We start from the raw sequence: 25,950 nt of genomic DNA, 5'->3' as shown, positions 1-25,950 counted from the left end.
GATCCCGATGGGCTCTCCACTTGGTGTGAACCATTGAGGGATGTGGGATGGACAGCAAAGTTCGTTTAGAGGTCTTTCCTTTGATGCCGATTCAGAAAAGCTAAACTGTGTTTTTCAGCATGGGAGAGAGCGACAGTGTGCCAGACTCCTGGCACAGCAAAGGTGTGTATGGAATGTCAGATCTGTAGGAAAGGAGCCCAAATTTGGATGGTTGTTCTGATACGGTGGAATTGCAGAGAGGGGAGGGACTGGTGACTTACGGTGAGTGACTGCATTGGTGTCTTGTGGTGTATATAGCAAGGCATTAGTGAGGACCATATTTTCCTTTGCTTAATGAAAGCAACAAATAAGTCTTTTGCATAGCGTTACAGGCATTTCAGTGATAAGAGTCATCATAAGGGGAGCCACGCCACTCTTACGTCTTTTATAAATGCAGCCCCATGTGCAATAAAGATGTACTCCTTCAAAGGCCATGACTCTGTCAGCGTAGCTCTTGGTGCTGCCTCACTGATGCAATAGTGTTTGTCACACCAGAGGGACCTGCTGCTGGTAGTAAGTTGTGTCTGACTGAATGTTCATTGAGATTTAGAAGGTGCGGCCCAGAAACTCTTGTGTGTTTATAGGTTTATGAAAGGGCAAATATCAGGTGTACCTAAACCCCAAAATATTTGTTGTGACATTTAGGATCTATAGCAATAACATCTGTTGGGTATTCTCATGTATGTTTCTGCTTCCTTTTAATTTTCATTTAAAGTGATGTAGTTACAGACAAGGCTGTCTATTTCAGTTTGAAGTTGCTTGTTTGGTTGTAGACAAAAGTACACAAATGTAATTTAATCCAGATAATGGGAGCAGGTTGCAAGAAGATGAATGCCTAATTCCTCAGTAGATGCAGGTCTGCTGTGCCCAAGTAGTTATGTGTTTTTTCTGGGCAGTTTCCTTTGCGTCAGCGAAGGGGAACAGCTGACAGTCTTCAGTAGTGTGTTTGTATCCTGGGCAGTGGTAGCTCAGCTTTGGTGAATCTTTTTCTTACCTAATAGGAATTTACTTTTTTCAATGGGTGGATTGCTGTGCACCTCTAGCAGAACAGGAGCTAGCAGTGCTGCATAGTCCATGCAGTTTAAACCGTGTGTTGCATGATTTCAGAAAGACTTGCTCATGGAGCCAGTTTCACTATGCAGACATTTCCCATACAGCTGTAACAGGGCATCTCTCCCGTAGAGGAGACTAGATGGGCACCCACAGTGGTGTCAGTCTGAAAATGGCTGTAGCTCAGCCAGTTTCTCTGCAGATGTTAGTTGGCTGAGTTTATGCTTTTCTGATGCCTCTGCAGTGTAGATATGACCTTTTTCTTAGGGCAATATTCAGGAATACAGTTTTTCTACAGCCCCGTCCTGACAGAAAACAGCAGATAATGTAAAATATGACACAACAGAATAGCTTGTTGTCAGTTTTTATTTCCCCCATCCTGTTCTTAGCTGGTTGAAGGAAACGAAATGTGACTGATTGTACCTGGAACATCATATTTAATCTGTGCATGTAACTGATCTGACGCTTTGGGTTGTGTTCGAGAAAAGGAGAAGTTAAAGCTTTCCTAATTGAAGCTGTGTGTTTCCTGGGTTGTGCAGGCAATAAGGAAAGAAGATAGCCCTTGCCTGGAGCTGCAGTGCAGCAAGTCTGCCAGTAACACTTCACACATTGTCCTTTGGAGAGGGAGTCCAGGAACACGAGCCAGCTTGTTTGCAGGGTGTGGGTGCCAAAGGCCTCCCCATATGGCAGCAGTTCCCTGCTAGTGAGGTGCAAGGTGTTAGAGGCAAGGTGCAGCTGGGTGCTGGCTCACTGCATGGGAGCACTGGTGTGTTAACTCCTTTGATTTGCTTCTGGCTGTGCCCCCAGCCTGGGGGCTGCTTGGGAGTGCTTCTGGAGACTGGAGTGAGAGATTTGTCTAGATTTGTCTAGGCTTATAGCCCCATATCTCTCTTTGCACCACCAGGGTGACCATACAGAACCCCTGCTGTTACAGGAGAAGAGGTAGAAGTGCAAGAGGAGGGGGAAAAAAGAAAGAGAGGATAGATATGGAAAGGTAAGGAAACGAGAGGGAAGGGTACAGCATCAGAATTCAGCTAGAAAAATCTTGGGAAGTGCTATTCTAGGAGCAAGTAAAACAGCAAGTAAAAAAAGGACACAGAGGACTCACTGTTAAGATCCTTTGACAACAGAGGAATGTTGAATGAGAGGAAATGCAAGGCATTTGTTGTTCCTGCTCCTGGGCTGGTGGTGGATGGTGTGTTTATCATGTTCAGCTGTGAGTTCTGCAATAACGCAGAATTGACGTGTGACCAATCTTAAGTGTGGTGCAGTGTGCAGAAGTTAAAACAAGTGGGTGAAGCTGAAACGGTGTGAGTGAGTAAAGGTAGTGTAAAAGACATGCAGACTTAGTGGGAAGGCAGTAGTACCATATCATAGATTACAGGGAGGACTGTAACAGATGATAAAGGTAGGTAATGTGATATGCATTCTTTGTTCTTTGCAGTGGCCACTTGAATTACAGATGTCCAATGCAGTACAGAATAGATAAGGAAGATATTATATATGGTAGCTACCATATATTAATTTATTTCTTTGTATTACAAAAGAAAATTAAGGTTTACACACAGAAACTGTTTTTTATGGCAGTAAGGATCCCTGCTGCTTGCCAGTGCTAAAGTGAGCAAAACAAGAAATGCTTAGTTTGCCAACTCAGATGTTCTTTGCTGTGTTTCAAAAGCTTTAACCTACAGCAACTTTGAACCTGCAGGTTTTTCCAGTTTTCTGAAGTAGCAGCATATGTTTCTTCTAGTTGTGATTTTAACTTTGCAGGAAAGAGGTGATAATTGTTTGGTCCCTGTGTTTTTAATGTGCTATTTTAATATATGCCCTGTGTACTTTCTGTATTGGCTTAGGGATCTGCTCAGGTGTAGTATGTAGATTTGAAATCTAAATGCCTTACAGCCTTTATACCTACATCTTTACTTACCCATATGTGGCAAGGCAGAACAATAAACTACAGGCAGGGGAATAAAATCAGAGAGTGAGTGACTTGTTCATGCTTGTGAAGAGGGGGCTGTAGCAAAAGCAGGTGAGAGCCAAATCCTGCGATAGACCATCTTGAGTGAAAACCTATGTCTGGTAGTAAAGTGCTCTTTCTGCCTTGAAAAATAGTAGTTAAAATATTTTTTTAGACTGGAGGGTTTCTGCCAGCTTCTTATTATGATTAAAACTTTAAAGCTGCAGCTCTTTCTTGCTCTGCAAAACATATTCCTTATGCCAGGAAAGTTGTGTGGTTTTTAAAATTGAAACTAAAAATAATACCAGTTTTATAGATAAGCCTTTCCCTTTATTTTTTGTCTTTGTTAAAAAAAAATGTTGATAAAGGAGAAATTGAGAATTTACGTTCCCCTAATCCAGTGGCTTGCTGTTTTAGGTCCTGAGTCAGCATGTAAATTGCAAAGCTGCCTAGAAGACCAGGACAGCTTCTCCTGTTTTGTCTCTCATAAGGCTGTGCATTCAGGATAACTGCAGTGCTGTGGGAAAGCATGACATCCCCATCTGTTGTTTTCTGTTTCCTGGTGCAGTCTCTCCTGCACGATTGCTCTTTCCTTCCAGTGCTTAACTTTAGATAGGTGGCAATGCAACAAGGATGGTATGTTCAGGATTAGTATTTCTCTTTTGGCATGGGTTAAGTAGCTTGTGTGTATTTGGTTTATTGGGAAACTGGGAGATTGAAGTAACAGAATAGCTCTGTTGCCCTTGCAGCTCTGATAGTTAAAAACTTACCAGTTATTTTGTAATGGTTCATTACTTAATGACAGTTTTATAAAGTACCTTCTATCTCTGATGAAAGACTTACTAAGATCACTGACTGTGATCAGACCAAGTCAGATCCAAGTCTGACCTCAGTCTTGGTGCCCTTGTGATGTGTGCCCTGTTTCTACATCTTGCCCCAATTTTGTCACTCATCCACAGTGGTCCAGTGTTTTTGTACCTTGGACAGTAACTACATTGTCTTTGCTCTCCTTTGCTCAGGCTGGCAGCTGACAGGCCTTTTGGTGGGGGTGCAATCACCAGATAACTCAGACTCCTAGGTCAATCTTTATTGCATTATAATTTATTTCTACGATACATGTCCATTAGTTAAACAGAAATGATACAGACACTAACCAGGGAGCTGTTCCATCCACCCTGAGAGACTGCATGCCACAAGCATCAGCATAGGGAAACCCCTGTATTTGTAATTCAGAAAACATGGCCTTATTTTCCTTTCAGTTCTACTAATGGAATTCCTCTGGCACTGTTGAAGTTGCTTCTTGTCCACACTGATGTAAATTAGAGGAGGACTGAGGGGTTTGTGCCTTATGTGGCTGCATCTCTTTTGAGGTGCAGTCTGATCCAAACCCTCAGGATGGAGTTTCTAGATATGACAGACATCTTTGATGTAATTTCCCCCTCCCCTTTCTCTCCTTAGGGAGAAGTTTACTCTTGTATTTGCTCTCCTATTCAAATGTGTTCTTCAGGAAGGCATGACTTCAATTAAATCTTCCCCTCTAATAAGATGCTTCTAATAAAAATAATGAAAGTATGATTTTAGCATGAGCCATTTTTACTAAGGTCTTGTTCACGTGTGGCATCCTTGAAGTAAGAAATAAATTAAAAATAGAAAATAACATCAGAATAGTTGATGTTATAAACACTTTTGTAAACAATTACTGTAAAGCATTGTAGTGCAGCCATTTACTCACTTTACGTATAGAAAAATGTTATAAATTGGTTATCATCTGGTTTTACATGCTCTCTATTCCCCCTGTTAAGGGAGGTAATCCAAGCTTGTGCTTTTACCCTCAGGAAACATAAATTTATTTTAAACTTTGTAATTTTTTAAAGATTTCTTTACGCCATTTTTCTTGAGTATGGGAACTGAAAGTGTTGCAATTGCCTGACTTCAGGAGTCAAAGGATTCAGGAGACTCTTGAGATGTTTGTGAGCCTTTTGCTAAAGGCAGATGCATAGCTGGTAATGTAATATTTAGGCTGTAACTGTACTCCTTAAAGTAGCCTGAATTTCCAGGAGAAAAGTGAAGAAGTGTCTGTGGTAGGCACAATGCTGTTCCCTGCCCCTGGAGGAGGCTGGCAGCGCTGACTTTGCCCTGTGATAATTCCATCTGACTCATCGGGTGTCCTGTAAGCACAGCCTTCACTTCCCTGCCCGCTCCTTCCCTCCCTGCTGCCTCTGCCTTTGGAACCCAGCAGGAGGTTTCTGCCCCTTTGGGCTTTCAGCCCCAGTTGGGGTGGGGTTTGTTGTGTTTGTTGTTTGTTTGGTATTTTTAACCATGTGTGGAGTCCCGAAAGTATGCCAATGGAAGTACAGCTCTCTGTAGCAAATTTGAGCCTGCTAATAATAGGTTTGCTTTTTTTAGCTGCCTTTCACAGACCTGTTAGATGTGTCCCGTTGACCCTCCAGGGTTTTGTAAACCAGAGGTTGGAAACTGCCGTGCCAATGGATATCTGGATGAATCTGCAGGAGACTGCCAAAAATTCTCGGCATAGCTGGCCTCTTTTGTTGCACTCCTGCAGATTAGATAAAGCTTTTTAGGCCTTGCAGGAGCCATTAGGAAAATACATATAAATTCTGATATTTTCGTATTATCTGTGCTTTGGCAAGTTTTCACAAGCTTGTTAGATTTTGGTTGCATGGAAGTGTGGCAGGAGAAGCATAGGTAATAACCCTTTTGGTTAGGAAACTCACCTTCTCTTATGTCTCTTGCAAAGGAAGATTTAAATATGCAGTGTTTTAATCTATTCAGTTTTATCTGCAGAAAAAATGAAATAAACTTAAAAATTAATTCTTCTGCAGTTTCTGTCTGTCTGGAGCTGACTGATTTTGTTTAAAAGGACATCTGTCCTGTAGATCTAGATTGCTTGCCTTAGCTGTCGTGAATATAGTAAGCCTAGTTCTGTATGTCTGCTTCCTTTTGATGATAAAAAATTAACTTTAGTATTGTTTGTCAGCTCTCAAGGTACTCTTTGTGTCATAAAAGCTCTTTGGAAGTATTTCTTTAAAGTAAATTAAAAACCAAACTGAAAACCTAAAAAAGGTCTGCCATCTGCCCTGATCTCTCTTCTTTTTTATTCTTTTTTTCCCCTCCGTATTGTTTTCATGTAGCTGGCAGAACTGGAAATTCACCCAGTTCACATGACACAATGAAAATGTAACCTCTTCCCCGAGTTCAGTGTTAATGGACTTGTAATAGAGGAAATGGTTGCAATGTACACAGTAATGCTGCAGTTCTGCAGGTCATACCCATGTGCTTGACTTCACTAACATGAATAATTACATGAGAATCAGCAGGTTCACAATGATGGTGGTTTTAAGCTTGCTGTAAGTTTTGCATCAGAACCTCAGGTAGCTTTCAGACACTTATTGGGTGAAGGCCCACATCATTTGTTTGTGCATTCTTAACAAATTCTTTGGCTGTCACAGGCAATTAAAAACCAGATTTTTTTTTTACATGGCTTATGGCAGGTGAAAAGACAGTTTATATAGGGTGTAGTAGCATATTTTAAGTGTTCATTGTTGCAGGAAGTAGATTTTCATTTTTGTTTACATTTCTAACTTATGTATTACATGTTTTTTGATTGTTCCTGTATTGCCAAATGCCTTCCAGACAAAAAAAAAACAAGAAAAGGTCTTTGTTCTGTCATGTCATTAAGCTGAATTGATGTGTGTGTTGTCATTGTATCTCACATTTACCTAGTGGCCTCTCTTGTAGCCTGACACCAAGATTAAATCCTTAAGCCCTATGCCTACATTCTTTACATATTGTTTGCTCCAGAGCAGGAGGAGCTGACATATTCTGTCTGTATTATAAATTAAGTTCATATGCAGCATGATTGAAGGGCAAACCAGTTAGTGCAAGTTACTGCTTCCACCCTGCTACAACCTTTTTTTTTTTTTTTGGTTGTTGTATTATTTATCTGAAAATACCAAACTGGATAGCATAAACCTAAACAGATGTTTGTATATATAAGAGCAAGGAATTAAAAAAAAACCTCACTATCCGGGTCATGTAGGGGAAAAGCTGAGACTTTAAGCTCCTATAGCTTGACTCTTAAGATAATGAACACTAGAACACATATGTATTTCTCAAAACAAGGTATGATGTTTATGTACTGATTTATTTTGTTGCCTAATGAGGCTCTAAAGCGAGCATTAGATGGCAGAGTACATTAAATAACAAAATTTTCCTCCAGCCACAATCAGGGGCCTGTGCTCTGTCCTCTTAACTCCCTGCAGAATTGAGTCTCCAGACTTTCAGATTGAGGGGGCCTCAAGGCTCCTTCCAGTTTCTCCTTAGATAGTTACACAGCAATAGATTTTTCTTAATTTTTTTTCCCCCCAGTTTAGCTTAAAATATATCTGATAGAGAGCTGTAGAACTTTTATTGGAGTGCAACTACTTCCTGCACTTGCAAGAGAGATTAATTTTTATTTCACTGCTGAAGTGTGCTATTCAGGACTAAACCCACAGCTTAATCACTGTGTATTTGTTCAGCTTTCAGTCAGTCTTTGCTCATTCTGACCTTAAGGTGACTTGTGAAAGGGATTGCTTTCTTAAATAGGAGTTTGCTTTTCCTGTGACTGTTTGATTCCTTTGCTTTGGGATGCAAAACCTGAGGGGAGGAAAAAGTCTAGGCAAAAATCCTTAGTCTGTGTTCAGGGCTGTCCCAGCTTGTTACTGCACCTGATGTGTCAAGTCTAAACTTTTGATTGGAAGCTGAACACCTAAATTACAGTTTTCTTTCTTATTTTTTAGTGTAATGTGGTGTTCTTGTCAACTGAACGCTGTTGTCAGGTGTGAGTCTTTAATTATGTCAGTTTTATTTTGAGCTGGCAAGCAAGCATAGCAATTTTAATAAGATTATTAAACAACACAGTGAAGGTTAACCTGTTTCCTTGAGGGAGTGGAAGAACTAAGTCTTTGAAGTACTTGTTAAGTCTGTGTGAATGTTTGAATACATAGTTGTCCTTACAGCAGTTGTGAAAAATGGGAGAAAAGGTATGCAGGTACTAGTAGGTATAGATTTATCTGAACTTAGACTGCCACATTGTTTGGGTATTCACTATTTAAAAAAATTACATAGCTTGTCTTCCTAAATATCAGAAATCACAAGACTGAATTATAGCTGTGGTTAAAATACAGAGTAATTACAACGTGTTATGTGAATTTTGTGAATGAGGAGTGGGGTTTTTGTTGTGGGCTCTTTTCTTGTCAAAGTAAATGACATTCCTCACAAGGACATTTTCATCTTGATATTTCTGTTCTGTGGGATGTGTGTATAAATACAAGACTGATATGCTTTAACATTAATTCATGTGACTTTCTTCAGATTCATAAACCACCTTAAACTTGCTTGGCAGCATACTAAATGTTCCAAGTGGAAAAATGAGAAAATACCTAATTCTCCTAGTTTATTTATATGAGTTGTGCTAGCAACAAATACTGTAAATTGTTTAGTTCATCTGCTTCTGTGCACCTAGGAGGTTTGTGCTCCTGGCTTTTGCTTCTCACTGTGGCCACAGCAGTTCCAGTACCTCTCTTTGTGTCACTCGCAGTCAGGTGCACAAAGCTCTGTGCTTGGATGTAATTAATCATCCTGCTAATTAATAACCTTATTCTTTGACTGTGAAAGAATAATTGTCCTCTTGTCAATTTGGTCTTCTTAAAAGAACAGCTGAAAAGTAAATTATCATCTCCTTCCCTGTTGAGATAGGGGCAGCAACATCTCCATTTAGGTTGGTGTTAGGCAGAGTAGAGCTTTCTTCTTGTACTTGGCAGAATTTAGCCATAAGATTTGGAGAAAAGTTTGAAGTCCTGGGGATTTCTGCAGTTGTCTCACTATGTTTTATGTAAAATATATCCATTTTTAAACAATTAATGACAAAAATAGCTTTAGGGTGAACTTTCTTGGCTGAAAAAATAATTAGTGGTGAACATTTTCTCTGAATTTAAATGGCATAGTGAGTGCTCTTGTTTTGCAAAGCCATGAGAATAAGCCTTACATTTTGAAACAGCAGGAGGCTGATACCTTCCATCAGGGATCTGCAATTCAGTGTATTTGGTAGTAGAATGATTGCAGCCATTTTTGTAGAAGGTGGGTCTTTAGAGGGTGTTATGTTATGAAGCATTTAAAGCACTGAGCAAATACTCTGAGTAGAAGTGTGTTTGGAAGAGGTTGCTGGGTGTGTAAAGAGCTGCTTTCAAAGTGTAGCATTCCAGGTGTGCTCCAGCATTGAGTGGTGGATGGAGTGAGTGCAGATGGACTGATGCCTTGCCAAAGACTTAGGAGCACCCTCTCTGTTTTCTCTAATGCCTCCATTTGGTGGGAGTTACACTGAAACACAATCCTGGCGCATGCCTGGAGCATTACTGTTCCTGGTTCCAAGATGGCTCTTACTCTCTGGATAGACAAGGTGTCTGCAGAGCTGGAGAGGAGAGGACAGGGCAATGTCAGTGTTGGTCCTCTTGCTGCAGTAGAGTGGAGTTGGCTGGAAAACGGGAAGCAAAACAAATGCCATTGAGGGATGGAGCAAAGGTGGTGGGAGAGGCATGGCAACACAGAAGACTTCCAAGGGATGTAAGGCCAGAGGAGGAGGTGAGGGTGGGAAAGAGCTGTTGTTGGGAAATAACATCCTTCAGCCAAGAGTAGAAGTTCCTGTCAAGATATTTCCTGGGTTGCTTCTTGATCAGTTCCTGCATGTCTGACTGTACTGCTGTTTGTTTTTGCACTTTTACCCCAAAGCTGGGAGTCAGTGGGTAAGGAGGAAGGAAACCTCTTCCACTTGCTAAGTTTCCCACTATGTGTAGGAAAGACCCTTCCCTTCCCCAGATATGAAGCAGAAAAAGGGGGACCCTGCCAGCTGTGACAGGACTTTTCTCCCCTCATGTAACAGTGCTGAGTTCTTGCTTCAGTTCCTGTTGTGGCCACTCCTGTTGGCTCCTACCTGGTGACTTTTTCTTCATTAAAATGCTTGTTGCCTTCCACTTAGGGAGGTGGAGGTGGCACACAGGTAGACCTAGTGTGTAATTAAGCACTTCTTAAAAGCACTTAGAGTCTTCTGAGTAAGGAGTGTTCCGATAAGCACAAGAGTGTGGTTTCCCAATCCATTATTTTATGTTTGATTTATTTACCTTTTTCGCTTTTTCATCTCACTTTCTGCAATTTTCCCATGCGATGACCGTGCCGTTATGTGAACAGAGGTCTGGATGTCTGGCAGAGCAGTGAGCACTGTTTCTGACTCTCTTTCAGATGCAAGTATGGACATAATAGCCTATGATGATTACTCCAGTCCACCGCTTCAGAGATATTGAAAGGACACCTGAATACCTCCAGCCAGAAAAGTGTGTTCCACCTCCTAGCCGCGCTTCCCTGGGAACAATGTGGTTTATTCGAGATGGCTGTGGTATTGCATGTGCTGTCGTTACCTGGATGCTGGTGTTCTATGCCGACTTTGTAGTCCTTCTTGTCATGCTAGTTCCATCGAGAGATTATGTTTATAGTGTCATCAATGGCACACTGTTCAACACCTTGGCTTTCCTCGCTTTGGCTTCACATTTTCGTGCTATGCTGACAGATCCAGTAAGTATCCACCTCTCTCCGTGTGTCTCGGAAAGAAACAGGCGGTGTTTTTCTTGTCTGCTAGATGTTGGGTAACTCAGTTGCCGAGTGAGTGGCAGATTTAAATAACTTTTGTGTGTCAGCCTGCTGAGTGAGGCTGCTGATGTGGTATGCTAATTTTTCGTCCCACTCGAGTCGGATGCAAAGTCGAGGACCCAGCGTTAGATTCCTGGTGTGTGAGCAGCTCCTCTTTCTGCACTGGGAAGGAGAGTGTTTCTCTCCAATGCTGTTTTCTCCCCAGTGGCAGATCTCGTGTTTGTGGCTTGTTGTGTCATGACAAACAGGAAAGCTGGAAAAGCTGGTTTTGGTTGTCTGCCTTGGCAAGTATTGCTTCAGCAGAATAGAGCAGAATATGTGTTGTTTTGAAAAGCTGTGTTACCATCTCTCATTCTACTGATTTTGTTGAGTGTATTGGACAATGCTGAAATAAGTACAGTCTGAGCATGAGATGGCAGTTCTTAGGCAAGTTGGGGAGCATCAGAGCTTTGAGATCCCTTTGTATGTATCCTTAGGACATTGCTTTGAGAGATCAGATCTGCTACTCTCTCATCTTTCAGTTTGTGACAAGGTAAAGTTTAGCACCATGATGCTAATTCTGAATGGCCTGTCATGGTTTGTTTTCCTTAATAACCCCTGGACAGTAGACTCAGTTCAAAACCTCATCTCCACTAGTTAGTGGAAGGAAAGACAAGCTTAGATTTCTCTTTACTCACAAATGTTCTTGCTGCTGTTGGGAGTGGTGGTGTGCCTCTGATAACTGTCCCTTCCAAATGTTATTTTCTCCTTGAAACCTTGTTAGGTGCTGTTGAGACTTCAGTACAATTGTTGTTTCTTATATTGTAGCCCTTCCAGAAGCCCCAGCACTGCAGAAATGGCTTGATTTGGGGTATTCTCACAATTTGTGGTAAAGACTGTTGAATTGCATGCTACTGCTGCTGGGCAGAAGTGTAAGCAGTACTTCAGCCTCTGAAACTTCTGATCGCTGGACTTGGGAATAGAGGGTTGCAGCAGTTTGTTAGATAGTTTGTATCCTAAAGATGGTTGTTAATTATTGTGTGTTGTGTGATTTTTATGCTTAGGGACCTTCAGGTGGCTGCAATTATTTTGCAGAGTTAGCAGCAGCTCTTGTGAAACAAAAGCTCTATTTTGAAATGGGCTCGTTGGAGCAGTGTTGGAGAAGCAGATACAATTTCTGTTGAGAGTAATTGAGAAAAGATATGGTAATTCCTTGTGTGAGGTGGGATTTGTGTATGTGGATGGAGAGCCAGTGGGATTTTGTTTCATTTTTATAATGAGGAATTCAGCTAAATAAAATGCAGGAAGGAAGATACAGAGAAGGGATGCACTAACATGTGGCAGATAGTGAGTCTGGGATTAAGGAAGCTTCCAGGACATGGGGAATCAGGGGCCTGTGTAGGATGAGAATGAAACAAAAAGCACTGCTGAGGCAAACAAGAAGAATTCTATTATAAATAAATTACCAACTCAGTTCTTCACAATTGATAGCGGGTGTCCTGCATTTCAGTGGATCCTTCTAAAAACTTCTTCCAGTGGATCCTTGCTAAAAACATTCCTAAAGTTTGAGCTATGCTGCATACTGAAGAGAGAGAACATGAGTTGTAGCAATTTTGTGGAAATTGGTTTTGGTAATTTTTAAATTAGTCAGGCCTGTTGGGGAGGTTTTGTGGGTAAATGCCCCCAAAGATTGCTTTAAAAAGTCTCATACTACTGGTTTAATGTGCAGTTCTCTCACTCATGTATCACTCCTGTTTATTGCTGTTAGCAAGTTGTATAGATGTATTGTTAGGAGACTCTTCCATCAGAAATCTGTTGAAATATTGCATCTCTGTTTTTATTTCAATTTAAAAAGCCTTAAATTCACAGAAGTAAATTGTGCCAATCTACTAGCAGTGTTTTTATACACCATCTTTCATGGTGCTCTTTTTTTTTTTTTTTTTAGCAGGGGGAGTTTCTTTGGTTTGTTTGTTGTTTTGTTGGTTTTTTGGGGTTTTTTTTTTTGTAAGCAAGTTTTTGTCCCTATAAATACTGTAAACTCATGAACTTGGGCTCCTGTAGCAGCAATATGTTATGTATTTAAAGATATACTTTGAAGTGGAAATTGCACAGCTAAGAATTTTTTACCTGGTCTCATTCAGGTGTGACAATTCGTAGTGTTCACTGTTTGAATGTTAACCCCCAATTCAAATAGCAAATACACAATAAAAGCATAACTATAAATACATGAGTTATTTACCAGCAGCTCTTAATGTACACAATAATACTTCCGAAGAAGCTGCTTCTACTGGCATAGAACATCTGCAGTTTTCTGTGTGTTAGGAAACACTGACATGATACATTTGTTGATGTGAAAAGAGGGATGAGGATTCTTAAATATTTTAAGGTTACTGTAGGACTACAAAAGACTAATTGCTTAAGTGGAATTTAATTGATGTTTAAAAAAAAAAACAACAAAAGTCCCACCAAAATTATATGTAAGTATGTGGTTCCATATATTAAGACCACATTTAAATTTCTTTTCTGAATCTCCTTGCTGTTCTTAAAACTCTGTTCTGTTGATCTTAGGGAAACTTTTATTTCTTTTTCTTTCTGCCCCTCCCTTAGTTTTAAGTCATCCTGTTGTTCTTAGCAGCCATAAAGTGCACAAGTTAATCTCCTGGTTTGTTTTTTTTCCCTGCAGGGTGCTGTACCCAAAGGTAATGCCACAAAAGAGTTCATCGAGAGTTTACAGCTAAAGCCAGGACAGGTGGTTTACAAGTGCCCAAAGTGTTGTAGCATCAAACCCGACAGAGCACATCACTGCAGGTAAAGTCTGTTCTGAGGAGGGCTGTCTCATCAACACCTCAAGAATTATTCACCAGTGTACCTTGTTATTGCAGTCTGACACTGGAGTGGGTCAGTTGAGGGATTGGCATGCAAATTCTGTTGCCAATAGCACCAGACACATTTAAGCTTCTCACAAGAAATCTCATTCCTTTTCTGACAAATTTTCATATATAGGAGGCCAGGGCTACTTCGTGCAAAGTGAGAAACACTTGCAATTTTTGAGTGCTGCCTTGGTTCCAGACTTCTAACTGACATTCCATAAATTTTCATGTAAACATGACTTGAAAAGAGACATTCTATACCAAAATGCATAGAAATCCATAAAGCGTCTCCCAAAGGGTCAGTGTCTTTTCCATTTTTGTTTTTATTCACAAACCCATTTGTCAAACTGTGTATTCTGTTTAGAAGTGATATTTAAGTTAAAACTGAAGTCCAGGTAACTGTATATGTATTTTTAAGAGTTCAGACTTCCACATTTCCATTGAGTGCTGTGACTTTGTTTTTGTGCTGTGTGATAGATCAGTATGCCTACTGATCTGTCATGTCCTTTCTTTTTCTGGTAGGATAAACTTCCCGGAAGACAGTAACTGGTAGTGAGCTTTTTAGTACTAAAGGCAGTGAGCAAAAAAATAACTACTTCCTAAAATTCTCTTCTGCTTTTAAAGCAAGCGAACCTGCTTTCCAGTAAGTAGTTAATAAGTTTGCACTGGTGTCACTTCCTTACCTACTCAAAAACCAATACATACAGAGAGAGCTCACACCTGGGCTAGTGCTGATTAATGCAGTGGTCTTGTGGGGAGGGAAATATGTGCTAATGAGCTGAGCAAACTTGTCCTGCTGTTTGCTTTTTTCATATTTGTTTTCAGAGCTTCAGTTTGCAGATGTTTTTATTTTTTGTTGTTTTTCCTTATTTTTTAAATTTTAATGAAAATCGGGAGTCGGTTGTTCAGCAGGAGCAATGTGGTCATGCCAATCACTTATTAATGCTACTGTAAAATCCCCTCTGACAGCTTTTCAATTATGAATGAAACTTCACATCTAAAATGCTGTCTTGATGATGACTCACAGTGTAGGTAAATGAAAAGGACTCTGGCTAAAGACGAAACCTTGTCACTGTGGTCCTTTTTTCTGTCCTTTAAGATAAGGTTTTAGACATTAAGATTTGGGAAGGTGATCCACTCACCACTGATGCTATTGAGAATCTTCAGGCAGACAGTTTTTCTTTTGTGGCCTCGGAGATTTATTAGACTTTAAGGTTGAGTGTATGCATCAGCAGGAGATCCTGCTAGCTGTATGCCAGAGGGACCAGGGTGTTTTTGATGGATGTGCTATTTAGTGAGTCTCTTGTGCCCACTAAACTAGCCCTGCCAGCATTTGGAAGCTGGGTGGTTGAATGGGGGAAGTGTCTGACTATGGGCAATCCCTGCTCCCTGTAGTGTTTAGTTGTGGTTTCTGTGTTTCCTTTTCCACCAGCTAGCTTCCTGTTCTGCCTGTCATCCAACTGTTTTTGGTACATGTACATGGAATAAAACTCCCCTCCCAGTCTCCTCTCCTGCCTCTTTCACATCTGTGACGGGGCTGCTTCAGGTTGTCCCTCTGGGGAAGTAGGAGCACTTGGAGGGTTGCTTGGGTAGTCCCCTCTCCCAGAGCCCAAGGGAAGTGTGTGCACACCTGCACACAGGGAGGCATCCTCCTCCTTCACCATCTTCCTCACCTTACCCCTTCCTTTTTTTTAATCACAATGAGAGATATTTGTCTTACAAAGTATATTAGCTGGCAGATAAGTTGCTTTTACTGTGCCTGCTGATTTTAGACCCCATGTAGCTCCAAATAATTTTAAACTGCTTGTTCTGGCAAAAGGTGGCTTTTTCTTGTTTCCCACTGGACATGGGGCTGACAGATAGTAGGGCACCCATGTTTGCCTGAGGAGAAGGAGCTCCTGATGTGCTTGCCTGGACTTTCATTTAGGATCAAGCCTATAGCAACTCATTTGTTTTTCAGGCATAGCCCATATCCTTGGGGATTATCCCTTTCCACCAATTAAAGTGAGTGAAAGGCTGTTCTGACAGAGATTTTCTATTATTTATCATACATGCTGATAAGAACATATTTATGTTTTTGTTTGGGTTTCCTTTAAGTGTTTGGGTGTTGAAGTTTATTATTTATATTCAGGTCAAGATGCTTTTTGTTATAAGAAGAAAAATAAAATTAGCAGAGCGCTTAGTCTTTTCTGTTTAATTGCTGCCAGAATTGTTCTGGAATGGCTCTTTCCTTTCTGGTCTATTGTTTGTTTGCTTTGGGGTTTTGTGTTTTTTCATTTTTGATTTCTGTGCTTATTTGTACAATGTGGTATCAGGAGACTGACTGGCTTTCGTCTCCTATCATATGAGAAAGCAGCAGAGAAAAAGACTTGCTTTATTATGTGTGTTGGAGCAGTCACTGACTAAGCAAGAGAATGATATTCACAGTAATATATAAAGTAATAATGTTTTAATTATTTGACTTCCAGCCACAATTTGCACGTTGGCAAGAATTTGATTTCATTAGTCTGGTTTTGTGAAGTACTTTAACATCTAATTTCACCTTGAATGTCTATTGTGGTACCATCTTCCTGACTGACTGCCACAGCTATTTTCTGCTTGATGTCAAGAATCTTTCCTAATGCCTTATTTGATTGCAAGTTCCTGCTACCAGCAAATGTTGGCAAATAAACCTGAGTCTGTTGTTAGCAACTCTGAGAACTATCTTTATTCATTACTACCTTTTGTATATTAGTGATTTATGTTTAGTTTTAATCTGTGGACGTTTTTACAGGTCAAATAGATTAAAACTAAAAAAAAACCACAGATTTTTTTTTCCCATCTGTCTGAATGTATTGTTCAAACCATATTTTGGAAAGAACCATTGATGTGTGGCATTAATTTTTGCAATGGTGGTTTGGTATTGTATGATTCATTTTGAACAGGCTTAGTCAAGTAAGCAAACCACAAATATAAATATGGTGGCAAGTAAATTCTTTTATGCTCAGATTCCACCTTTGGTTCTTTAGCTGAAATTCTTTGTCCCCCAAACCCCTGTAAAATCCTGTGTTCTTGGAATGAAAAATGCTGTTAATGAAGACCTGTGTTCTTTCAGTGTTTGCAAGAGGTGCATCCGGAAAATGGACCATCACTGCCCGTGGGTCAATAACTGTGTGGGAGAGAATAACCAGAAGTACTTTGTACTGTTTACAGTAAGTATTTCACAAGTGATGCTTGAGGTTGTCCAATGGGAAGTGCTGAAATGTAGTGCAGAGTCTGTGAAGCAGCTCCCAGGGCTGGTGTTCTCTTCCCTTGTCTTTTGGAAGAACTTTATGGGGACCTGCTGCAGGCTTCTGTTTCACTTATTAGGAAACACCTCCCTCCCCACCATCCATCCACAGCAACAGGAAGAGGCATCACAGGAAGCATTTGTCAGGGGTTTTTGAGGTTTGTATTGGTGGTTGCTCAGCACCCATTTTGTAATGTGAGTAGTGTATTGTGGTGCTGAGCTCTTTGAGGGAGGGGCCATCCTTCTACATCAAACACTGGCTGGTAGGATCCTAGGCCATATATAGGGTTCCTAAACATTATAGTTGTACAAGTGTCTGTGTGGGATCATATAATAAGAGCTGTTGCCACATCTCAAAGAAGGAGTGGGAAGTCTGCACCCCCTTGGTTAAGAATTATCCACCTTTTAATTGCAAGTGGTTTATTTTTGTATACTTGAAAACCACGGAGGTGCTTGACTTTTTGTACTATATCTGTAGCATCATGAGTAAGAAAACAGGAGTACAAACTTGAACAGTGGATATTTCTGGAAGGTTTGAAAAGTGTTTCATCAAAGTGAACTGCAAATATCCCGTGGGAGTAGTGTGAACATTACAAGGCTGAGTCTCAGTGATGCTCTGTTTTATTAATAAATCTTTTGAGACATCTGTAGGTTTGAGGAAGTATGTTCTTATATTACCAAGCAGAAAGGAGGAGATTTTCAGTTAAATGACAGGCCTAGTGTTCTGTGGTGGGGTTTGCAAGGATGTGGATTACAGAACAGAATGAATTCTATTTCTTTCCTATGAGCAAATGGTTTTTTTAATTTTGAGAAGTGAGCTAGGTGTTCTAGTCCTCCCAAAAGGGTTTCAGTTACTATTAGAACTTGATATCCACTTTCTAGTAAACTGTATTTAAGACTTAATCTTGTTGAGAGAAACAAAATAAGGGTTGCTGGTTTTATTCTTGGATATTCTTTTTGACACATAAGGAAGTGACAGAACAGCAGCATGCTCAACTTGCAAGGAAAACCAGAATTCTCCCCTATTGCCTTTTACTGCTTCCAGAGGTGTTTCTTGTTACAAAATCTCTCTCACTTCTGCTGTATGCTTATCTTTGTCAGAATTTGTAGGTTTAGTAGAGTAATTTTTTTACCCCTGTCTTAGTAAATTGTAGTCTAGGTGTAACATTGCATGTAGCTTTTATTCTAACTTTTTGTTACATACAGTTTTTATTACAAAGCTAAGGCCTGGTTTAAGCCAAAAATTAATAAGTACGAAGCCTGAAAGAAACTTTCTATGCCACTGTCTGCCTCAGAGAAAGTACTTCTTAAAAGAAATATTTCTGAACCTCATACTGGAAAACAAAGTGCGTTTCCTGGTTAAAAGAAAATGGCTGTTGTTTCTCTGGGAAACTGTAGTGCTGTCAAGAGCAAAGATGTAGGCTTGGACAACAGGGTACCTTGATCAGTGTTACTGTTCTCTGAAAGTCATGCAGTGCTGATCTGAGGTAAGGGCAGTGAGCTGTGTGGAAGGCCACTCTGGGACACAGGAGGCTGGGTTTGGATTCAGCATCTACCTCGATTGCTCAGAGCTCATAAGGAGAGAAGGAGTCTGTGTAATTGTGGCATTTGCCAGATTCATGATGCTTTTTCAGGGGAGATGGGAGAGCCTGATGGTTTTTGGAGTTGTTTTGTGGTTTGGTTTTATTTTGAGCTCTTAACACTATGCTTTTAAATAAAGTGTTGGGAAGATAAAGCATTTTGGTCTTTGAACTCACTTGGTTCCTGTATTATGTCCTTTATTTTTCAGATGTATATAGCACTGATTTCCCTGCATGCCCTAATCATGGTGGGATTTCACTTCTTGTACTGCTTTGAAGAAGACTGGACAAGTGAGTATAAACAAAATACCTTATTAAAATAACAGATTATCCTTTGAATAGGAACTTAGAATGCAGTTGGCTTATTTCAGAAGAATGCTATCAACGTTCTGCTATGCTATCTCTATTTTTTTTTGGTCTTTTTAATGATCGTTCCCGGGACTTCATAATTCTTTTTGAGCTGCTGGAATCTCTGTCCTGAAAAGTCCTCTTTTAACTTACACCTGATAGTGCCTAGGAAAAAGCTGATATGTAAAGACACCTAAGGAGTATGTGTGCAATAACCTACTGTTGACATGAACACAGCACTTATTTCCTGAATGCTAGCAAAAGATAAGAAGAATGTGTATGCTTTTTTAAAAAGGGTACTGTGAATCATTCCTGCAAGACTGCCAGGAAAACATGCTGCTCTTATCCAAAAATCCACCCTTACAAGAACAAACAATTCTTTTCCTCAGAAAAACATAAACCCAGCAAACCAAAACCAGAGCCCAAACAGCTCAAAAAAGTGAAACCAAAAACTTCAGCATTCACTCTGAAGTAGTCAGTGAGTACATTTTCACAAAGTCAGTCTATGTATGTTCCTAAAACCACAAATGGGTATGGGAAACACTCAATGTAATGCTGAGTTGAACAGCAAGGTATCAAAGAACGTGTGTGCACATGTATGTACTGCCTGTGAGATTTTTTTGAAAAGGAGGAGGGTTTTTTCCCTTGGAATTTCAGTAGTAGTCTCAATATCATGACTGGTTTTAGATCATAGTGCTGCAGAGGATACACATGTGAATTGGATTTGAAAAGGTTGTTCTGCACTTTAAAACTTTGTAAAACAGCTGCCGGCAGTCGCTGAGAACATCTGCATTTGACTGCAGTGGCCAGGGCTGTAAAGGAAGAATACATTAAAAGATATTTCCTTTACGTCCTTTCTCAGAGCCTGTTCCTGTGGGGAAAGCACTTCCCTACCTGTCACAGGTTTAGGTGGCAGAACAAAGCTGTTAGGAGAGATGGATGTGCTGTTCCAGCTGCCTTGTGTTTGTGCAGATTGTGTTAGTTCCTGATTATCTGTTTAAGCCTAAGATCTCATTAGAAAAATGCAGGCTTTTGGTGAGAGTCTTAGATTTTGGAAAAATCTGGACATGTTCTGGCACTTACAGCACTCAACTATGACTTTGACCCTATAACATTACTTTCTTCTGCTCCTCCTTTCTAATTACCTTCTTGGGTTTCTCTTTTCAGTTCTTGCTTGAGATTGCACTATTGAGTATGAGGAAGAATAGGAACTTGGTTTAATCTGACCTTCTTTTAGTTACGGCTTAGAACAGTTACGAAAGGAAGCACCACCTGGTTGGTGCTACATATGCACATGTCCTGACTGCCAGCTTGAGATTTTTTATGGACTTATCACTTTGGAGGATCTGTTAAGTCTAAGATTTAAGAGAGAACCTCCAGGTGAAATGGAGGAGAATGGCATCATAGTTGGTGTGCTGGGGAAACACCAAAGTGGAAAAGAAAGTCGCAATCTTGAAGTGTTGCAGGGGTTTTGGTGAGCTTTTTCACTTCTTTTGAAATTTGAGGGAGTGATCATTTTATGGTTGAATGTCAGAGCTTCTCTGTGTATCTTTCTGGGAATGTTGTTCATATAATTAATTGATAGTTTGGGTATAGGAAATTCGTGGCTTAGTGGGTGTTTTGCAGCAGCTGCATTACTTGGTGTCTACCCTTCCAACTCCATTGTTTTGTCTTCACAGAATGTAGTTCCTTCTCTCCACCAACTACAGTGATTCTACTCATCCTCTTGTGTTTTGAAGCTCTCCTATTTCTCATCTTCACCTCAGTTATGTTTGGGACCCAAGTACACTCCATCTGCACTGATGAAACGGTGGGTGTCTCACTCTCTCCTGTCTCTCACCATTTGTAGAAACAGTGACTACAGGGCTACAAGGTTTTGCCTCATGGCACAGGGAGACCCATGTACCCACTGAGGAGAGATCCAGTGTAATAAAGCTGAGCTGGCACAGTGCTGGATGGTGCTCTCTGGGGTTCCTGTGGGACACAGGGTACCCTGTGCATTGGCTGGGGTGCCGTGTTGACATAGCTCCCATGAGGTAGGCATAGGTAGCTGGGGTTTCTCCGTAGAGAATATTTGCCCCTGTGGATTGGAGAACCTTTCTCCTTTAATGAAGTGCTTTTACATCAGTATTGTCTGAAATTCAGCTGTGTGTCCTGGTTGTCACTATTCACAGATTTATGTGCTGGAAAGGCTGGAAAGCCAAGATGAGAAGTTGGGGGAGGAACACACACACCCACACACACACACCCACACGCACGCACACCTTTTAGGCTAGAAGATTTTCCAGCCTTAGCTACCTGTTCAGCAGTTCAAAAACTCCTGCCAGAAGCCAGAAGGAAAAAGAAAAGGGAGTGGAGTAGGCTCATGGAAACTGCTGGATACAGTCTGCTGCAAATCCACCAAGCCATCTCTGATTTGAAGATGGCGTAGTAGAGATTATATAGTAATATTCCAGTCCTAAATCCGTGTATTGGCCCACTTCTGGAAAGATGGAGCTGGTGACTCCTGGGGGTATTCCCACACTTGTGAATACTTGCACTCTTCACCAAGCATGCTCAGGTATTTGAATTAACCAGAGTGGCTGGAGAGAAGTGATAGTCTTAAAAGAGGGGCAGCTCTTCTTTCCTCCCCTGCCTTCTTTAGGTTTCTTTCCCCTTGTTTGCCCATGGCCAGTTGAAGCTGGAGTAGATGTTTCTGCTGCTGTCAGAGAGCTGTGACTGGCATTATATGCTGTACAAGCCCATTGTTCTGAGCCTTTGTTTGCAGTGCTTTCCTTAATGCTTGGCTTCTGCAAGAGGCTGATGTTCCACCTGTGTGTGTTGAGAGGAAGACTTCACTGTGCTTTCTGATGGGGAGAGCCCCAGGAAGAAGTACAGAGTCGTACAGATCCTGCTGAGCTTGTGTTCAGCACTAAGTGTGTGAATTAGCAATGCTGCCTGTGAAATCATCATTTGAATTTCGCTATCTTTGGAACCTGTCAAGAATTTTTAGAAACTGCTTCCTACAGCTGGGCACCCAAATAAGCCCCCAGATTTTCCCTTCCAGTGCAGTTCTGGGGACTCATAGTTGTTAAAGGAACAATGCCACATTCTAAAATAAAGGAATGAAGTATGGTCTCCCCCATTGGGTTGTGGGTTTTTACTTTTGGGTGTTTTTTTAATATGTACCAGTAAGGATTCTGCTCTATGGAATGTCTCATTGTTCGTTTGCTAGCATTGAACTAGCTGTATGCAAGCAATCTGTTTGGAGCAGAGGAATATTTCCAGGTGAAGTGCTTCTTGGTGTGCTCTCTTGCAGTGTTCTAATTTGCATTTTAGAGACAGGGCTGTATGTTGCCCTTTTTTCACCTTTCTCTTCCAGTCACTGGGAGACTTCATTCCTCAATTTGAGTATGTTCTCCTGCCAGGATGGTTCCTCTCTGCCTGAAGGGACCCAGAACCCTGGCATTTTGCTGCTGTCTCTGGAGGTGACATTACTAGGGATTAGCACAGCTCCTGCAGCTGCCCATGTTGTGTCACCAGAGCTCCCAGCGTCAGTGATTTGAGGCACACAGATGTATGGCAGTGCATTACTGCGTAGCGTGGCAGACACATGCCGGTCAGGAGGAACCTTGCCTTGCAGAAGATGCAGAGTCAAGGAACTGGGTGATCTGCCAGCTGCTGCTGCTGCCCATGGGAGAGTGATGCTCTCCAGTGACTGCTCTTACTCATTGGGCTTCTATAGCAAGCATAAATGGCTTTCCTGAAAGACCAAATTCACTTCCTGGGCTTCAGACACAATATGGGTTTTTATTTTCTTTTTAATGTTTAACTAGTGAATGTTTCAGCTGATTGCTTGATGGCTTATTTTTTTTCTGCCTCTAACCTTTACTAAACAATGCCAATGATTTCTTCAAATCAGTATCTTATTTAACCCTCTCTCCCTGCTGTCAGCCCATGCATGTTTTAGCAATGATTCTAATGACACATGAAGAGGCACCAGGTAGACTCAGCTACACTGAGCCATGGGCACTTCCTGAACTTGCTTGGTGAATCTGAGAGCATTACAGAGATTATCTTTGGGTTTGTGGGGTTTTTGGTCCCTTTTTTTTTTATTTTTTTGTCTGCAAGCTTGTAATGGTTTCTTCTAAAACTTTTCCATCTGGTTAGCACATAATGCATTCAGCCATTAAAGCACATACTTTTTTTTGGTTTTAAGTGGTGGGGGTTTTTTTTATTGACATCAGAGGCAATTGGATGGCAGATCTTAAAATGGTTCTGAAGTATGTAGGTCTGAAGAGAATGGAAGCAATTTTATTTCCAAGGAACAGTTTCTAGCTTTAGTATTTTTAATATAAAACAGAGAGAAGAAAAGGAAAGGCAGTACAGATGCATTTGTATTTTCTTACTCTGTCCTTTGGACGAGGGGTAACTGAGAGGAGACCTTTCCCCGAATCCAGAGCTACAAAACCTGAGTATTTGACTGAAAATGTCATATTTCTGTTTTCAGGGAATAGAACAGTTGAAAAAGGAAGAGAGAAGATGGGCTAAAAAAACAAAATGGATGAACATGAAAGCAGTATTTGGCCATCCGTTCTCTATAGCATGGCTTAGCCCATTCGCAACACCAGACCAAGGAAAAGCAGACCCATACCAATATGTGGTCTGAGGAATTCCTGACCAGCATTTCCACTAAAATAGAAACATATTACAGCACTACTGTTACAAATTTTCCATGAATGTTTAAAACAAAAAGCAAAATGAACTTTTTTTATGTCTATTAAGTGGCTGATAATTGCAGAGGAAAAAAAAGCCCTGTGTTCCACCATTTTAGATAATTCTATATCTCTGGCTGAAACTGCTGCTTTTTTTTTTTTCCCCCTTTTCTTTTTTTTCCTTTCTTTTTTATCACATTAACTTTACTGGCATTTGTTTCTCTTTGCTTTCTGTATGGCATAACTAATGTGAAGGGAATCCTCTCTTCTCTGTTATGGCCCACCTCTTCTGAGTAAATTCTCATGCTGTCTCCTGACTGTGATGAGCTCTGTGGATGACCTGTGAGTGCCAACAGCCCTACGCAGACACCTTTGGACTTCCTGAAGGAGCACATTGCTCTTTCATAAGTGAACTTGAACAGGGAAGCAGATACTTCACGTACCAAAAGGTGCAAGACCAGAAGGCAGCACAGCAAGTGAGCCAGTTGACCTGGTGGTCACAAACAGTTAAAGTACTTCAAAGTTGCCAAACCAATTCTCACTCCACCCTCCTTTTTCCTTCCAGCCACAGAACTGATTCCATCTTTCTGGCATTATTTTATCTGTTCCCTCCCTTGTGTGCAGGAAATTGTTGCCCCTGTAGGATAACTGTGGCAGATTTAGAAGACTGGGTTATTACATGCCTTACACTTCCAGGAAAGAAAGAAAGCTAATTTTCAAGTGTTTAGAATAGCAGAATCATGTTTTTTGATGTGTGTTTGTCTTGGTAAATGACTTGTTAGAGCAATGCCTGCTAAACAGTGTTAACGTGAAAAACTGACATGAATGCCCAGGTTACTATAAAGACTAATATTGATGGGATGTGTAAATGTTCCAGGGTGGTTGATCTATATTGTTAGCTTTGCCCTGGTTTAGAGCTTTGTAAATCTTTTCTCCTGTTTATGCATATGTGTGGATGTGTGTAAGCACACGCACATATATGTGTAAGGGTTTGAAATTGGGAAATACTTATGGTAAGGAGCCTGCATGCTGTTATGAACTGTGTGGTGATGAAAAGTGGGAGGGACAGACTGCATTCCAAAAATGGGTAGAGTTATTAAACCATTAATAATCCCAACTGTTAATGTTAATTACAACATCTTGTGTTCAGGCAGGAATTTTATTTATATTTTTGATTCACAACTCCCATGGGCTCATTAAATGAATTGCAAACAGAGGAAATACACAAATCAGCTGCATCTGTGACTTCCAAGGAATCTTTTCTTTCCTTGGTTTAAAATATTTTTTGGAAACTGACCTGCTTAGACTGCTTCAAAGCCACGGGGGAAGGGAGGGAGATCAGGGAAGGAGAAATTTAATGGATGTCTCATTTTGGAAGTAATGTGAATGCTGCATCTTTTCAATCTGTTAATGCTTCCATATGGAAAACAAATGCAATAAAACTTTTCCAAAAACTTGTTTGCTGTTCTTTCTTTCTTTCTTTGTTCCAAATCTTGGGAAAAATCTGTAATGGTTTTCTGAACTTTCGCTTCTGTATGCAAGCAGGCAGAAGCATATAAAAGTTAATTAACTTATGTGTACAACTTCTAAGTTGAAAAGTGAGTTAATTGGTAATATACTGATCTGTTAATCAGTGGTTTATTTCAGCAGCTGGGAGAGGCTGTAACTCTGGTTTGAGTATGTGATGGTGTTTCTCAGAGAACGCTCCCTTAATCCTTAAGCTGGGTCTTGGGCCGTGGTCAGTCCAGCCAGTGAGACCTGTGCAGGTGACAGTTTGAACTGGCAGAGAATCTGGCCCTAAAGCTGCCTTGATGCAAAATCAGAATATATTGAAGGGAGAGGCTTTAGTCACCTAGGCAATTAACTAATGAATGCATCTCTCTGCAGTTCACTGCTTCAAAATTCTTTTGATTACAAATTCTACATTCCAGTTTGGACTTATTTTAATTACTCTTATTAACTATGTGTTCTGGAGGAAGATTAATTACATTGTTTTGGCCTTTTGACCATTGTGGAAAAACATGTAACTACTGAGTTTTTCTTGTTTCAAACCAAATGCAGATTGTTAAACAGCATTCTGTAGTACTTAGATTTTCAGTCAAACTCTGTATTTTGTCTTTTAAATGAGGTACCATCGCAGAAATGCCACTGGTACCTGTCCTGTGTGTGGTGATAACCTGGGCCTTCAGATTTTCTTGTGCTGTATGACTTTGTTTGATGCAATTGGAATGGTACTAAAAGTAAGGCAGTATTAGTATGAGAAAGGCAGACTTACTGGTTTGCTGATGGAAAGTATTTTCCTGGTCAGGACTATGATTTCAGGTGCTGGTTCTGTTTTAGTGTGGCCAAGAGAAAGGACAAAATCAGAGCACTTCTGTTTTAAAAAACTAAGTAGTGCTCCATGCAGAAATGTGGGAAGGAACTGCTGTAAGAGAACTTCTGCCTTAATCATGATTTTCTAATG

General features: G+C 40.6%; 1 protein-coding gene across 5 annotated transcripts in view; it reads left to right on the top strand.

Annotated features, from left to right (window-relative positions):
• The window catches only part of ZDHHC3 (zinc finger DHHC-type palmitoyltransferase 3), a 33,902-nt gene that overhangs the window by 1,173 nt on the left and 6,779 nt on the right, over positions 1–25,950 (top strand). For 4 of the 5 annotated variants that reach the window (XM_059493774.1, XM_059493767.1, XM_059493783.1 and 1 more), the window contains exons 2-6: positions 10,343–10,672; positions 13,410–13,534; positions 16,691–16,787; positions 18,654–18,735; positions 20,472–20,602. In XM_059493774.1, coding sequence (XP_059349757.1) covers positions 10,367–10,672; positions 13,410–13,534; positions 16,691–16,787; positions 18,654–18,735; positions 20,472–20,602 — 741 coding nt within the window. In that variant the 5' untranslated portion in view covers positions 10,343–10,366. Of the gene's footprint in view, positions 1–10,342; positions 10,673–13,409; positions 13,535–16,690; positions 16,788–18,653; positions 18,736–20,471; positions 20,603–23,281; positions 24,945–25,950 lie in introns of those variants that run through there. The other variant, XM_059493791.1, reaches the window with a different exon arrangement.

This window comes from Ammospiza nelsoni, chromosome 1 (genome assembly GCF_027579445.1).
Source record: "Ammospiza nelsoni isolate bAmmNel1 chromosome 1, bAmmNel1.pri, whole genome shotgun sequence".
Classification (NCBI taxonomy): Eukaryota; Metazoa; Chordata; class Aves; order Passeriformes; family Passerellidae; genus Ammospiza; species Ammospiza nelsoni.
The sequence above is the reverse complement of the archived record's forward strand: the minus strand, read 5'-3'. Positions and strand labels throughout refer to the sequence as shown.